At 42.1% G+C, this 13,038-nt stretch overlaps 2 protein-coding genes across 3 annotated transcripts; one reads left to right on the forward strand and one right to left on the reverse strand.

Annotated features, from left to right (window-relative positions):
* Nucleotides 1-1,915: 1,915 nt before the first annotated feature.
* Nucleotides 1,916-5,606, forward strand: LOC115744613. 2 transcript variants are annotated; one of them, XM_030679874.2, is made up of 6 exons: nucleotides 1,916-2,285; nucleotides 2,973-3,254; nucleotides 3,357-3,530; nucleotides 3,647-3,753; nucleotides 4,145-4,470; nucleotides 4,772-5,606. In XM_030679874.2, the coding sequence occupies exons 1-6, from the start codon at nucleotides 2,124-2,126 to the stop codon at nucleotides 5,314-5,316; spliced, it is 1,596 nt and encodes a 531-aa protein (XP_030535734.1). In that variant the 5' UTR covers nucleotides 1,916-2,123; the 3' UTR covers nucleotides 5,317-5,606. The 2 variants fall into 2 exon arrangements, with proteins under 2 accessions (XP_030535734.1, XP_030535733.1); XM_030679873.2 differs by having other exon boundaries at nucleotides 1,919-2,285; nucleotides 4,748-5,606.
* Nucleotides 5,607-5,877: 271 nt separating this feature from the next.
* Nucleotides 5,878-12,709, reverse strand: LOC115744612 (autophagy-related protein 11). Its single transcript, XM_030679872.2, has 5 exons — nucleotides 10,778-12,709; nucleotides 8,373-10,053; nucleotides 7,575-7,795; nucleotides 7,171-7,384; nucleotides 5,878-6,558 (listed from the first exon to the last, which is right to left on the reverse strand). The coding sequence occupies exons 1-5, from the start codon at nucleotides 11,719-11,721 to the stop codon at nucleotides 6,142-6,144; spliced, it is 3,477 nt and encodes a 1,158-aa protein (XP_030535732.1). The 5' UTR covers nucleotides 11,722-12,709; the 3' UTR covers nucleotides 5,878-6,141.
* Between the last annotated feature and the right edge of the window lie 329 nt (nucleotides 12,710-13,038).

A 13,038-nucleotide genomic window follows, 5' to 3' on the forward strand; every position in this document is an offset into this window, starting at 1 on the left:
AAATAATCACAAACATTGTGAAGTGTTAACAATCATATCTGAAAAAGTGTACAGGTGATATAAACTGTGCATTTTTTTTAATATAATATACAAGGACGAGTATAACTTCGAGCTTATCTGAATAGTCACATACTTAGGCCCCGCAAAATATATATATTTGAAAATTTTTCGTAAAATTGATCACTTCGATCCTCTCAAAACATTAGTCAATGAGGAATATTTTCATTACATAAACAATTTATGTCTAAATATTTTCGTGAAGCGATGAACAGTGTTGATCATTCATTCCTTACCGTAAGTAATACAAGCGATCAATTTTTTTTTTAAAGAATATTTTTATATTACGAGCCTTAAAAGGTGAATAAACAAGTTATGACAACCAAGTTCTGTATACTTAGCTCATTTGATCAAACGGTCCCAATCTCTATTCGGTTTGTCCGTAGACGTTCACTCAACGGACGTGACATTATCGAACGCACCCTTACGGATTTGGACTTTCATTAATTCATGGATCACCATTCCAAAAATGCTAAAAGCTCAAGACTAGCATTCGGCCTAAAGCCTCATGAGGAAGTTTGCCAAACACCTCAATTTTTTCCCAACGGGCTTTGGGGCTCGAGAGGCTTTGAGAATGTCGAACCGAGCGCATCCTTTCAAAGAAAATGCGAAAGCCCCCTTTCCTTATCGATAACGACCACATGTTTCAAGGCACGGACCAGAGACGGTAGATTTTCATTTTCCTTGAAATGAGACAACCTTTTTGTCCTCATCTCACAAGTCGATATGACAAATAAAAAAAACACAAAAAGTCATAGTGAGGACGAGAAGCGTCCTTGATTTCGACGGCCCGTCCCTGATTTCGACGGGCCTGGACAAGAATTTCGGCCTTCCTTAAATGGCCCAATGCTGTAGCTACTCAATCTTAGAGCCTTACCAAATACCAATTGAGTATGGACCACCTTCACTAAATGCTCTTTTTGACTTGTTCCATCATTCTCTTATGAACGAGAATTGCGGACTACCGTCGGACAACTTTCCGTTGAACAATCAAAACCGCCAGATTGGCTTTGTCGGCCTGCGAGGGAATCTATGGGGAATGTGAATTTGACTGCGCAGTCGGCACACGATGGTTCAACGTTATCCACATGCTGGCCCACATAGATAATAACTATGATTAATAAATAATCCATTTATCCACGCGAGCAAAAAAAAAAAAAAAAAATACCAGGTCACGTATCTTCTCGCCGGAAGAAAGGATGCATGCTCAATAAAAATATCAAATCACACTTCCATCTAGAAATTTAAATTTTGAAGTTATTGATCATGTCCATTAAATCTTTCACAATATCAAAATAATTACGAGGTTTTAAATTTTGAAATAGTTGACAATGGCCCATCAAAACTCATATTATGTCGATTTCAACATATCTATCGTTTTTCAAAATCGAAACATGACCACATCTATATTCTGGGGAGAGTAATTTGATTTACACATCGTTCGCACGCACGAGTAGCTTAGATTGGGAAACTCTCCAAGTTTGGCAAAGTAATATTTATCCAAATCTCGCCAAAGGAAAAGGGGGGGAATTAGGGCCAGCTCATCCTCCACTGGGCAATCCCAATTTCAACAGTCTCACGTGTCCGGCGGCTTCCGCCACTCAGGGAGGCAAGCAACGCCCAGATCAGCCGCCACGTGTCGCGTCAAACCAACCACCGCCGTCATTTAAGGTCGGGCCGCGGGCCCCCGCATATATCCAGTACTAATCGTTCGTGTGCTCACGCCAGCACGCCTCTCGTGACGCGTTCACACTTGCCAAATCAGCGAATTTCCCAAAATAGCCCGCCCCCTCCGCTACTTAGCACCCTCCCACCCCGCCCCGTTTCCGTCAATTTGGCCGAGAAACGACGCGCACAGTTTTCCGCACGTGCCTAACGCGGTTCGGCACGTGGGCCAGATCGCGACCCCCTCTCTCTCTCTCTCTCGATCGATCGAACAACAAAAGCGGCCGTTTCTAGGGTTTTCTTTATTCGCCCATCTCGCGGTCCGTGCAGGCGTGTCGAAGTGATCCTCGTCCTCGAGTTGACTCTGCTCGTTCGTTTGGTTCGTGGTGGGATTTGATTCCATGGTGCAATTGATGAAATCTGGAGATTTTGGAGCGGATCGTGGAGCTGCGTCGTGTGGCGGCGACAAGCTTCCGGTGAAGCTTGAGATCGTCGAGGATCCGCTGGAAGAGGAACACGGGCCGCTCAATAAGCGATCTAGGGGGTCGTCCAGTTTGGAGCAGGTGAGGTTTGTGCGCGTCGCTTGTTTGTTTTGCCGAAGAAAATGACGGGGAAGAAGAGAGATGAATATGAAATAACCAAAAAGGGAATTTTTCTCGAACTACTTTCTAGCTTCTTTTGTTATGTTGTGAGTAGATTGGAGCATAGGAATTTGGGGAGGATCTTCAGAGAATTTGGGGAGCTAGAGATGATTGGAGGTGTTGACTTGTATGAGCTTGGAGTGCTTTGAATTGCACAAACAGTAGATCTTCCTGTGGTTTAGTAAAATTGTGCATATGCCTCTGACTTCTTTCGAAGCTGCCCCGTGCTCAAGCACGGCTTTCGCCTAATTTTGTTCACTGTCCCAAAATGCAGTAACTGCTGTTGCTGCGATTTTTGCAGGAATCACGGTGGTGTCTGTGCAGGTGATCGGGGGTGTTTGTATGGATTTGGAAAATTATAGAAATCTGTGTAATTCACTCTGTAGATATCCAATCAGAATGCCAATTTGGATTTGTGGATTCTGCAACTAAAGGATGATGATGATAGCTAAACCTAGGCTTGCTCTGCATTTCAATTGATTGCATAAATTCCTGTGAATGAGTAAAAAGTATAAAGGAGGATGTTAGTTGAAGCTGAGATTTTTGTTGCTTTTGAGAATTATTGGATTTAATCTCACTGCTTCTTTGCATGATCAATTATTTTCTCAGCTATGGGGTGCGGGTGCCAATGCATTTCCAGTTCCACCTTCTCAGTACAATCCACTTGATGAGCCAAGCCCTTTGGGTTTGAGACTAAGGAAGAGTCCTTCATTGTTGGATTTGATTCAAATGAAGCTTTCTCAGGGCACTTGTAACTTGGCAACCACTCAGAGCGACAATCTTGTTCACGAGACAAATAAAGATGCTAAAAGTAACGCTTCCTTTGGTACAACTGACAAGATGAAGGCTTCAAATTTCCCCGCTTCGTTCTTGAGGATCGGACAATGGGAGGTACTTGTTATGGTTTGACTTTTAAATATCTCTTATAGGACTGACTATTGGATTTTGATTGGCTCAGGCCTTTAAGGCAAATTTGTTTTGTTTGGTTGCTAGTACAAGTCAAGATATGAAGGTGATCTAGTGGCCAAGTGCTACTTCGCTAAGCATAAGTTGGTCTGGGAAGTTCTTGAGGGTGGTCTGAAGAGTAAAATCGAAATCCAGTGGTCAGATATAATGGCTTTGAAGGCGAATTGCCCAGATGATGGACTTAGTACATTGAAAGTTGTGGTAAATCTCTATCTCGTCTCTGGTGCCCATTCGTACACCAGTTTAATCGTGTGGCTATGTAATCTTTACTGTTTATAGAATGGTGATTTCTTTCTTTCTTTTTGCCTTTGTTGCAGCTTGCCAGACAGCCCCTTTTCTACCGGGAGACCAACCCACAACCGAGAAAGCACACTTTGTGGCAGGCAACCTCTGATTTCACTGATGGACAAGCGAGCACTCACAGGTGAAAGAAGTTTCCTCCTAACACCTTTCTTTAGTTTCCTTAGCTCTAAGATACGTTTCCATCATTAGCTTGAGTTCCTTTTTCTTCTTTCCATTACTTATGTTGCCAAAAGTTCACCCTCTTGTTGTTTGAGCAATTTCTCTGGGATCAAAAGCTTATATCTTTAATTTTACAGGCGTGCATTAATGTACTTTGTATGAACTTGTTCTTGCAAGCTCCCTGCCTGTTGCATATGCTGTTTACTTGTGGGTGTCTGTGTTACTTTTGATAGTTACATCCCACAGTTTTCCGGGCAGATTTGCATAAGCTCATTGATCTCTTACTGAAGGTCAGACTGTTATTTTAAGTATTGGTTTAGTGTGCTGATCTTTTTCCTTGGATGTGCAAACAGGCAACACTTTCTGCAGTTTCAACCTGGTCTTCTCTACAAGCACTTCGAAAAGCTTATCCAGTGTGACATGCGGCTCAATTTTTTAAGTCGGCAGCCTGAGGTAGTTTTGGAATCACCTTTGTTTGACACACGACCATCTATTTTTGAGGATCTAGAGGAACCCAAAGGCTGTGGTTTTGATAATGGCACAAAAGATGACAAATCAGGAATATCCAGCTTGCATGTTTCTCAGGCAGCACAGTCATCCTCTGTGAAGACAGAGATACAGGAACGTGTTGGCACAACATCAGAACGTATGTCCAGAGAAGCTCCTTCACCCAGTTCAGGTATATAGTAACCAATGCATTTGCATTTGATAGGTCATGATTCATTCACCGTTCCAAGAAAATGAGTAGAGAATTGGTTGTAGGATGAAGGCATATTTCTATGTCCTGGACATTTCCTCACTTTGCTGTAATGAATCACAAATGGCTTGGAAGAAGTATTTCTTGTGGGTCTTACGCCTGATCAGAAGTGACTTAAAACTAAATTGCAGTGTTTAATTTAGTGTTATATGCTGAAGGTGACTACGCTGATCCTTTTAGAATTTTTTTCCTTTTTTAGTGATGGACGCTCGTGTAATTGAAGGAAACGGAAATCGTGATGCTGTTGAAATGAAGGCCAGTAGAAATTGGGACCAGATAAAAGTGCCCGGTTTACACCCTTCAATGTCAATGAGCGATCTAATGAACCATATTGGATACTGTATCACTGAGCAGATGGGTTCTGGTAGTTCATCTGATGATGGATCAGGATGCCAGGAGATACTGGAGGATATTGCACAGTACCTGCTCAGTGACACCCAGTCAACTACGGCATCCGACGAAAAATGCCTCATGGCAAGGGTGAATTCTCTGTGCTGCCTCTTGCAGAAGGATAGCACAACCGTTCAGAACTTGGCTGGTGGAGAAAGCTGCGAGGAAAAAACTAAAGACGTGAAGGATGCTGCTCCTCCTGGGGTTAATAGCAACACCCTTGCTAACGTTAAGGCTCTGGAAGACGATTCAAAACCAGCAGGCATGTCGAGGAAAGACTCGTTTGGGGAGCTTCTGCTGCATCTTCCTCGGATTGCATCCCTTCCGAAATTCTTGTTCAACATTTCAGAAGAAGATAGCGACAGTACTTCTAGATAGTCAAGGTGATGTATATATTCTTTAGAAGTTTCGGTATCTACTCAATCAGATGTCCCCCCAGTTCTTGGGGAAAGATGTTTGTTGACTACGTGTGGTGCCTTGTTAGGGAAATGCATCCTTCTGCTTTTGTTTGTTCGGCAGTATTGGGATTCTGAAATAAAAATTTGATGAAGAGTCCTGGTAACCGTCCCTTGTAAAAAGCTTTGCATTAGTTTCTAGCGGCATTGTTCTCCTGTTTAAAGACCATGTGATCCAATGGGATCTGTACAATTGAGTTGTGGTTTTTCAAGAACGTGTATGCGTTGGTACTTTTGCTTAAGCTTAATCCGATCAAACGAGAGTTAGAGGGCGCCATCAGACGCCATTGTTTACTGGCGTCACTTGACGCCCACACCAAGAAGAGGGATCTAACCGATAAGATGTTCATCATCAGATCTCATTCAGGAAGAAACAAATTACTTGTTTGGGGAAGGATCAAATTTCCATCTACAAAAAAAAAAAATGCGCTTTTAATGTAGAACCTAGCCCAGAATCAATTCTGTAAACATCTATGTGAACTTATGATGAAATAATTTACCCATGAGCTCACAACTGGAGAAGCGTAGACTGCTAGCCTGATATTCACATCTACCTATAAAGAAACCTAAGGAATAATCTTTATGTACAAATGGGAGATTCGAACTCAATCAATTCTTCAGCTGTACAGAAAACTAATCAAGTTAACAACTCCCACCGAGAGAAATTCCACTTTGAACAATTAAAACGATCATCCCCCTATGTACACTTATTTGCTTCCATCATGTCTGTCTCTGTCTGCAGCAGGGATCAGGAAGTGGGTGGTGAATGAATGGCAGTATCAGGTAACATAGCAACTGTCACTACGAAGTATTCACAGCCAACAGGGAGACCATAAGGATTCACAGTCGACCCGGAAACATTCAAAGCCTGCCGGTCAGTATCTGCGTCATAAGTCAGTTGATCTAAAGGATCAGCCCTAATATGCTCGGGCCGGTGTGGAGAAGGCAAAGGCTTCACAGTTTGGCGCTCGATGTGCACGATCAGCCCAACAATGTAACTTGGTTGGCGTGGGAGATGGTCCGCAAACAACGCCACGGACTCAGCAGACAAATAGTAATTCAAGCAAGTCCTATTTATAGCCTCGTAGTGCCCAGCTGAATTAAGCACAAACGCAGCTATCTCATGGACCTCCAGGCGGCCAAATGATATCTTTTCCTTGTTTGCCTGTTGAAAAACCATGCATTCATTATCAGCCTAAAAGAAAAATTATTGACATATTCTATCAACAAGAATTAAACAACCAAATCCTCATAAGGGACAAACCTGATCAAGTTAAGTGCAGGTGAACAAACTATTCAGCAGTAAGGGCCTTAAGAAAGTTGAGGACACTCAACAATCACGTATTCTGAATCAATAGGCAAGTTGGCAACATGGACCACACCCCGAAAGTCCCCCATTTAAGTGTAGTAAAGGAGCCTTTGAAGATCCTCCTGTTTTCCTATTTTCTCGAAGTCACTAGCTAAAATCTCATCAAGAGACCTATGTGCTAGTCCCCAGAAATGAGGTAAAGATAACAATTGTGAACCAAAGATCTGGATCTTTCTTGGAAGGTACTATTCCTCCCCATTCCTTTGTCGAGACTCACTTACGCACACGCACGATCGCATGCACATCTACACCCACCCGTTCATAAGGAGAGTATTAAGAAGATGAACCATTAAACAGCCCCTTTAAATGGTTGAGAAAAGTGGAGCTACAATACGACCCTAGTCTCTTTCATCACATCAGACACTGTCCAAAAAGTTGAGAAACTACCACAAGTCAAAGCCGAATTACCTGTTTTTCAAGCTGATGCTTTTTATACAGTGTCTTAACTTGCTCCTCCTTTTCTTCCAATTCCTTCCTCAGCTGCTCATTAGCAGCTTCTATTTTTGATTTCTTATCAAGCAGCTCCTCACGGTACCTAGATAGGAAACCAACTCTATCTGCAATGACCCTGATACACTTTCGGAACTCGGCAGTACCATCATCTTCATTTTCAATTGCAGTACTGAAAAAAGTAATTTGATCAACATTTTATCGTTGTGGTCACTGGTGGTGGAGAAACCACAAAGATAAAAGCAAAGACGTAATCTAAAGCATGGAAAAATGTATGCTGTCTAAAATAATGTGAGAAGTGAATTTAATCTGATGGAGACGTAGAGCACTATCTAATGAGTGCTTTTTGCAAGAAAGCTCACTTGGCCAAAGATTGTGCCAAGGCACGTAAGGAATCAGCAAAGGCAGCAACACCTCCAGATACATAGACACATGTCCTCAGCCTTTCAAAGAGACTGCGCATTTTCACAGCAGATGCACGAAGGGCGCTATACTCTGAAGCTCTCCTATCAGCAGCGCAAAGATGGGTTTGGGCTTCTTCTCTTGCTTCATGCAAGCAATTCTCGAGGTGAGCGCAATTCATCTAAATCAAATTCACCAAATGAAGAGGAGATTAGCTAATGAATGTGAAGATCAACAATAGAACAAACTGCAAGGAACAACAAATACAATTGAAGATGGTTATGCAAGTGGACCACCCAACTAGAGACAGAAGTCAAGATTCCTAAAACCGAAATATCGGAGTAAAAAATTAAAGGAAACACCATTCTCCATATTCACGAGCCCTTATTTTCAGCATCAAATCGAAAATCATAGGGAACCCCAAGAATCTTCCCACAAGGCTTTATGTTGCTTCTTAGTCATATAAAGCCTGTTTAAAGAGCTCTTTTGAGCATTTGAATTAAGAGACACAAATGAAGGATTACATGCCATATCCTAAAAAATACACGAAATCAACATCTCGGCAACTGCACAAGTATACACATACACATGGGTATATACTTATCAGCAAGCACTAATTCCTTAGCTGGAAACTTTCTGTGCTGGGTTTACAGAAGGAAATGTTAAGTTCAGAAATAGAAATGGAAGTGAATAAATCCACATGAAGAAGAAAAACAATGCAACAAGAAATAGCTAACCGGTTATTCACTAGATATTACCTGAGACTCATCAAGAAGTTTCTGTCTCACTTCCAGTTCTCTCCTTAGCACGACTACTTCATCCAATGCAGCCTTTAGTCTAGCTTCTGTTTCATTCACTTGATTTGACTTGTCAGCCAGAGCACTCCGTAATTCTAGTATGAGATCATCACACTCATTGGCATTTAAACTTGCCTCAGCAACTGCATCACAAGACAAGACATTCAGAGGCTCATGCATGCTTTCAGCAGCACAACTGTTCGTCGATGACATGCCTAAAGGTCCCAGCATTTTATCCTTCTCATCATTATCAATGACATGCAGTTCTTCACGGTGTGGCTCCTGCATTGATGAATCCAACTGCGTTTGAAGCAAGCCAGATGAATCCATCATATTCTCATCCACTCCTTCTCGAGCTTTGCCTGATTGCCTAGTAAAAATTCCCAGCTTCGCATTTAGTGAATTTGAAATGCAGGAAACCTCATCCATAGAATCAGCAGTGGATGTGCATGGCATGTGAACTTCACCACTGCCTATCATGTCAAGCTTGCATCCTTCAGCCTTTGCACACGCAGAATTTTCAAACTCAAAGGCATCCTTACCAGTTGAAAGCTTCTGCTCTAGCGAATATCGATCAGATAATTTCTGCTCCAACTCTTGAATTCGTTTCTCATAGGAGGAACACTGCGATTGCTTCTCTCTAAGTACAGATTCAAGATGTTTGCAATACTCATCTTTTTGATGCAAGGCCTCAGCTGTCTTTTCGGTAGCAGTCTTTAGTAGCATGTCACGACTATTTTCATCAAGAGACTCAAACTCAACTTCATGCCGGAGTGAGCATATCATAGCAATTGCAGAAGCAAGTTCGGCCTTCAACCTTGCATTCTCAACTTCCATCTTGCTTGTCCCAGCAATCTCTACCAGTTCACTGCCCTCAGGTAAATCCTCTGGACTTTGAGGGAATTCTGCGGAAAATGATTCTGCAGAATTCAAACTGTCGTTAGACATGGAAAATGAACCTTTCATGTTTCCATGCTTCTCCCCCCTAGAAAGACCTCCAGCTAAATACTCCGGAGCATATCGATCAAGATCCGAGATGTCTATATCCAGCAAACCAGTATCAAAGGGCATGATATTCACATCACACTGGTTTGGCATATCAAATAGTCCCATAGAGACTAGTACATCTTTAGGTAGATATGAACTCTGTGCTTTCAAAAATTCTTCCCGTCTCCTGACCTCAGCCTCCCTCTTTGTTGCAAGTCTTTCAGCTAACTGTCCAGCCATGCCCATGTAAAGTTTCACAGAAGCCTTTCTTCTAACAACTTCAGCAAGGCAGGCTCTATATGCAGGGCCAATCCCACGGACTAACTTCAAATCCATAAATAGATCATCCTGGCGTGCCATTGCCTCTTTGAAAACAGGAAACTGCAGCTTTATATCTTTGATGACGTAAGATATGTAGGTAATCCGCTGCATATAGCTATGAACAAAGAAGTTCATCTCATTCTTGTTCTCCTTGCATAATTCAAGCAGCTTACGGATTGAATCATCACAAGCTTGCATTGTTGGAAGATGATTTTTGTCATGGACATCGTACATGGGACCCAAAGCTGAAACAGCATCATGAGGGCGAAGAGAAGAAGATAATTGGCAAGACAAACAATCATCCACCAGCTTCTTGACAGTATTTACATCTTTGCTGCACAAATTTTCATGTTTTTTCATAGGTTAGCACCATGAATAAAATATAAAGAATGCCACGATAATGGCATATTCAGGGCACACAAGCGCCTACATTACGATAGATAATCCTTTTTCTCCCTAATACAAAAGATAACCTGCTAGACGATAACAATGAGATATATTCAGGTATCTTCATCGTATTGATGTGATAAGATACTGCAGAAATACGAACATCATCATCACCAGAAAATTTAAACATAGTGCCTATCAACATGGCTGACAAAAAGGTTCATCACGACAGAATCGGTAAAGAATGGTGAGAACAGTAACATCGCTCCAATCTATTCCTCGAAATCTTTCACAAAAACCATGTTCAAGCAGCACAATCATATACGTTAAAGACCATATATATACGTACCTTTTCCAATCAAATCAATGTAATCATATACTACAGAAAAATATGCATGTCATGGATAGCACCGTGAGTCTAGGAACTTTATTCTGATACAATCAGAAAATTACTTTGGCAGGAACGACAAAAAAAAAACATGGAAGACCTCAGCACTGTAATATACAGATACTCAAGTAATTTGCCGTGGTATACAAAAAATGAGGGAGGGAAGGGGACGGTTGTGGAGGAAGCCGTCAATCAGAAACCAAGGAAAACAGCTGGTAAACCAAAATGATTCGAAAATACGAAGATGATGCTACCAAGGCTGTTGAGGTAAGGAATTTCAGACCTCAAAGACTGCATTATACTCTTCTCTTCATTTATGTAACGTTGGTGCTCCTTAATCATCAGTTCCAAGTTCCTGACAGGAAGCGAGGCTTTGCTAGAAAGCAAGTCCTCGACCTTGCGCTTCATTTCACCAAACATCTGCTTGAACTGAGAAACTTTATTCTCGAACTGCCTGTGAGAATTGCTACAGTTCTCCGCCATCTTCCGCAAGTGATCCTCCTTCACAAAATCCAGTAAGCATTTACTTGTTGCTGTCTGCAGTTGAGGGTGAAGTTTGATTGATCTAAGTCTCTCTAAATCCCTCTCAAAATTCGCCAAAAGATCAGAATGGACTCGATGCTGCTGCGAATAACGCTTCATGAACTCCAAGTAATTCTGGTTAATTACCCTATAGTATTGTTCCAGATTGCTTCTCGCAACCTCCAGCGCCCTTTCTTGCACCTTCTGCCCCCTCAAGAGCCTCTCACAGATCTCTTTTTTGGCCTGCGTTTGTCTATATATGTTGTTCCCACAATTGTAGTGATATCTAAATTGCCGCTCATACGAAGGAAGTGCTTTCAGAGCAGGATCAGAAGCATCGTCCAGAGGATGGTGGTCATCCGAGGGAGATCGTGTTGCAGGGTCTCTGATTTCGAGGATATCCACTTGCTCCGGTGGAGGAGGTAAAGAATTACTATGCAGCCTTGCTTTGTTGAATATAAACACCTCTCGCCCATCCGACGGAAGCTTGTAAGATGAAAGCAATCTCTGGGGCTCAAGCTTCAAATCCAGGCAGAGGACAAGCTGGTCATTGAAGTTGATCCCCAAATCAGATTCGATGATCCGCATAACTGTCCCAACAGCAGTGTTCCCATTGCAATCAAGCTTAAAAGAGTGGCCATTTTCAGCAATATGTACTAGAAGCTTGCCTCCATGAACCACACCTCCGGTGACACATGAACTCATCTTTTATGGAAAACACAAACTCCCACACCACAGCGTCTCCAATTCAAAGCAACTGAACTACCAATGCTTCAAGCCGCAATCCCAAGACAAGGACCACAGCAAAGTGAACTGACGGATCGACAGCTTGAATTGGAGTTAGAATTGCCTGAAAAGGAAACCCTAGGCAGAGAGGGCAAAGTTTACCTCCAGCTACGATTCAAGCAACGGCTCCCAGATCAAGTCTGCAAACAATACTCCTCCCCGGCGAGAGACAGAGAACACGTCCAACCCAATTTTCAGATACACAGCACCAGGAATTGTTATCCGACTAGCATGCCATCAGCAAAAAGATTTGGAATTGCGCCACACCCAACATCCAAACACTCTAAACAAACAAAAATATTGAACTTTTGTAATCCTCAGAACACCTCAAAAAATCCCTAACCATCCCCAACCAAACCCTCGGACGCGCACAAGACCACAATTCCCCCAAATTACAAACGATCACTTCAGCGGAAAGAGATCCAATCAGCTTCAGCGAAGCACAAACCGATCACGAGCAAATCACACCCCCCAACCCCACAAAAAAAAGAGAATAAAAAAAGGAACTTGATGAGCAAACAGCCGGGAGAGACGAACAATCAGATCAAAACCGCAAAAGGGTCGACGCGAAAAGGGGTTGCAGAGGAGGTTCTTTTGAAGGGCAATGACGTGAAGAGTTGGATTGGAGTGGGAATTTTTCCTATGGCTAAGAGCACAAGGTTTTGTACACGAAACCCTTCTCTGTATTCCGTTGCTCTTCTCTATTTATCCACCGAATGAAAAAATCAAATAGGAAGGGAGGAGAAAAAATTAAAAAAGAACAACTTTTGATCGCGGGGTTTGGTTCCTCCTTGTTATGGAGGACCACGTCCACGTATGGTGTATCCGCAGGAGGAAGACGATTGCTTCAGCTGCTTCTTCTTCAATCGACACTGTGTTTTTTTTTTTTTGCCCTTTTTTGGTGGGATTTTTTGGGGACTAATATAATGGAAAGAGAGAAGCTTCAGCGGGAAGTCACGACAAAGTTTCGAAGTAGACTTCTGAGGGCGAAACTCCTGTCTCTCTCTCTCTCTTGATGATCCACAACAACGTGGGAAGAGATGAAAAAATGAAAAAAGCCAATATTTTCCTCTCTTTTTTTCTCCTCTTTTGTTAAAAAAAAAAAAACTCCATTGTTATACTCTACTTGTTTTTTTCCCCCTTATTCGGGGTTCAAACTTCTACCTCGACAATGATAATTCTCTTGAAGAACAAAAAAAAGGTAAAACGAATTGGAATCAAATTAGTAAATTAGTT

Source organism: Rhodamnia argentea, chromosome 4 (genome assembly GCF_020921035.1).
Source record: "Rhodamnia argentea isolate NSW1041297 chromosome 4, ASM2092103v1, whole genome shotgun sequence".
Taxonomy (NCBI): domain Eukaryota; kingdom Viridiplantae; phylum Streptophyta; class Magnoliopsida; order Myrtales; family Myrtaceae; genus Rhodamnia; species Rhodamnia argentea.

What these genes read in the sequence shown, in the direction of transcription:
- LOC115744613 (XM_030679873.2), top strand. Translation starts at nt 2,124, where the DNA reads ATGGTGCAATTGATGAAATCTGGAGATTTTGGAGCGGATCGTGGAGCT. An exon ending in TGAGGATCGGACAATGGGAG is followed by an intron (nt 3,255 to 3,356) that starts GTACTTGTTATG and finishes TTTGGTTGCTAG; the next exon opens with TACAAGTCAAGATATGAAGG. An exon ending in GGACAAGCGAGCACTCACAG is followed by an intron (nt 3,754 to 4,144) that starts GTGAAAGAAGTT and finishes ATGTGCAAACAG; the next exon opens with GCAACACTTTCTGCAGTTTC.
- LOC115744612 (XM_030679872.2), bottom strand. Translation starts at nt 11,721, where the DNA reads ATGAGTTCATGTGTCACCGGAGGTGTGGTTCATGGAGGCAAGCTTCTA. An exon ending in AGTATAATGCAGTCTTTGAG is followed by an intron (nt 10,054 to 10,777) that starts GTCTGAAATTCC and finishes AAATTTGTGCAG; the next exon opens with CAAAGATGTAAATACTGTCA. An exon ending in AACTTCTTGATGAGTCTCAG is followed by an intron (nt 7,796 to 8,372) that starts GTAATATCTAGT and finishes AATTTGATTTAG; the next exon opens with ATGAATTGCGCTCACCTCGA.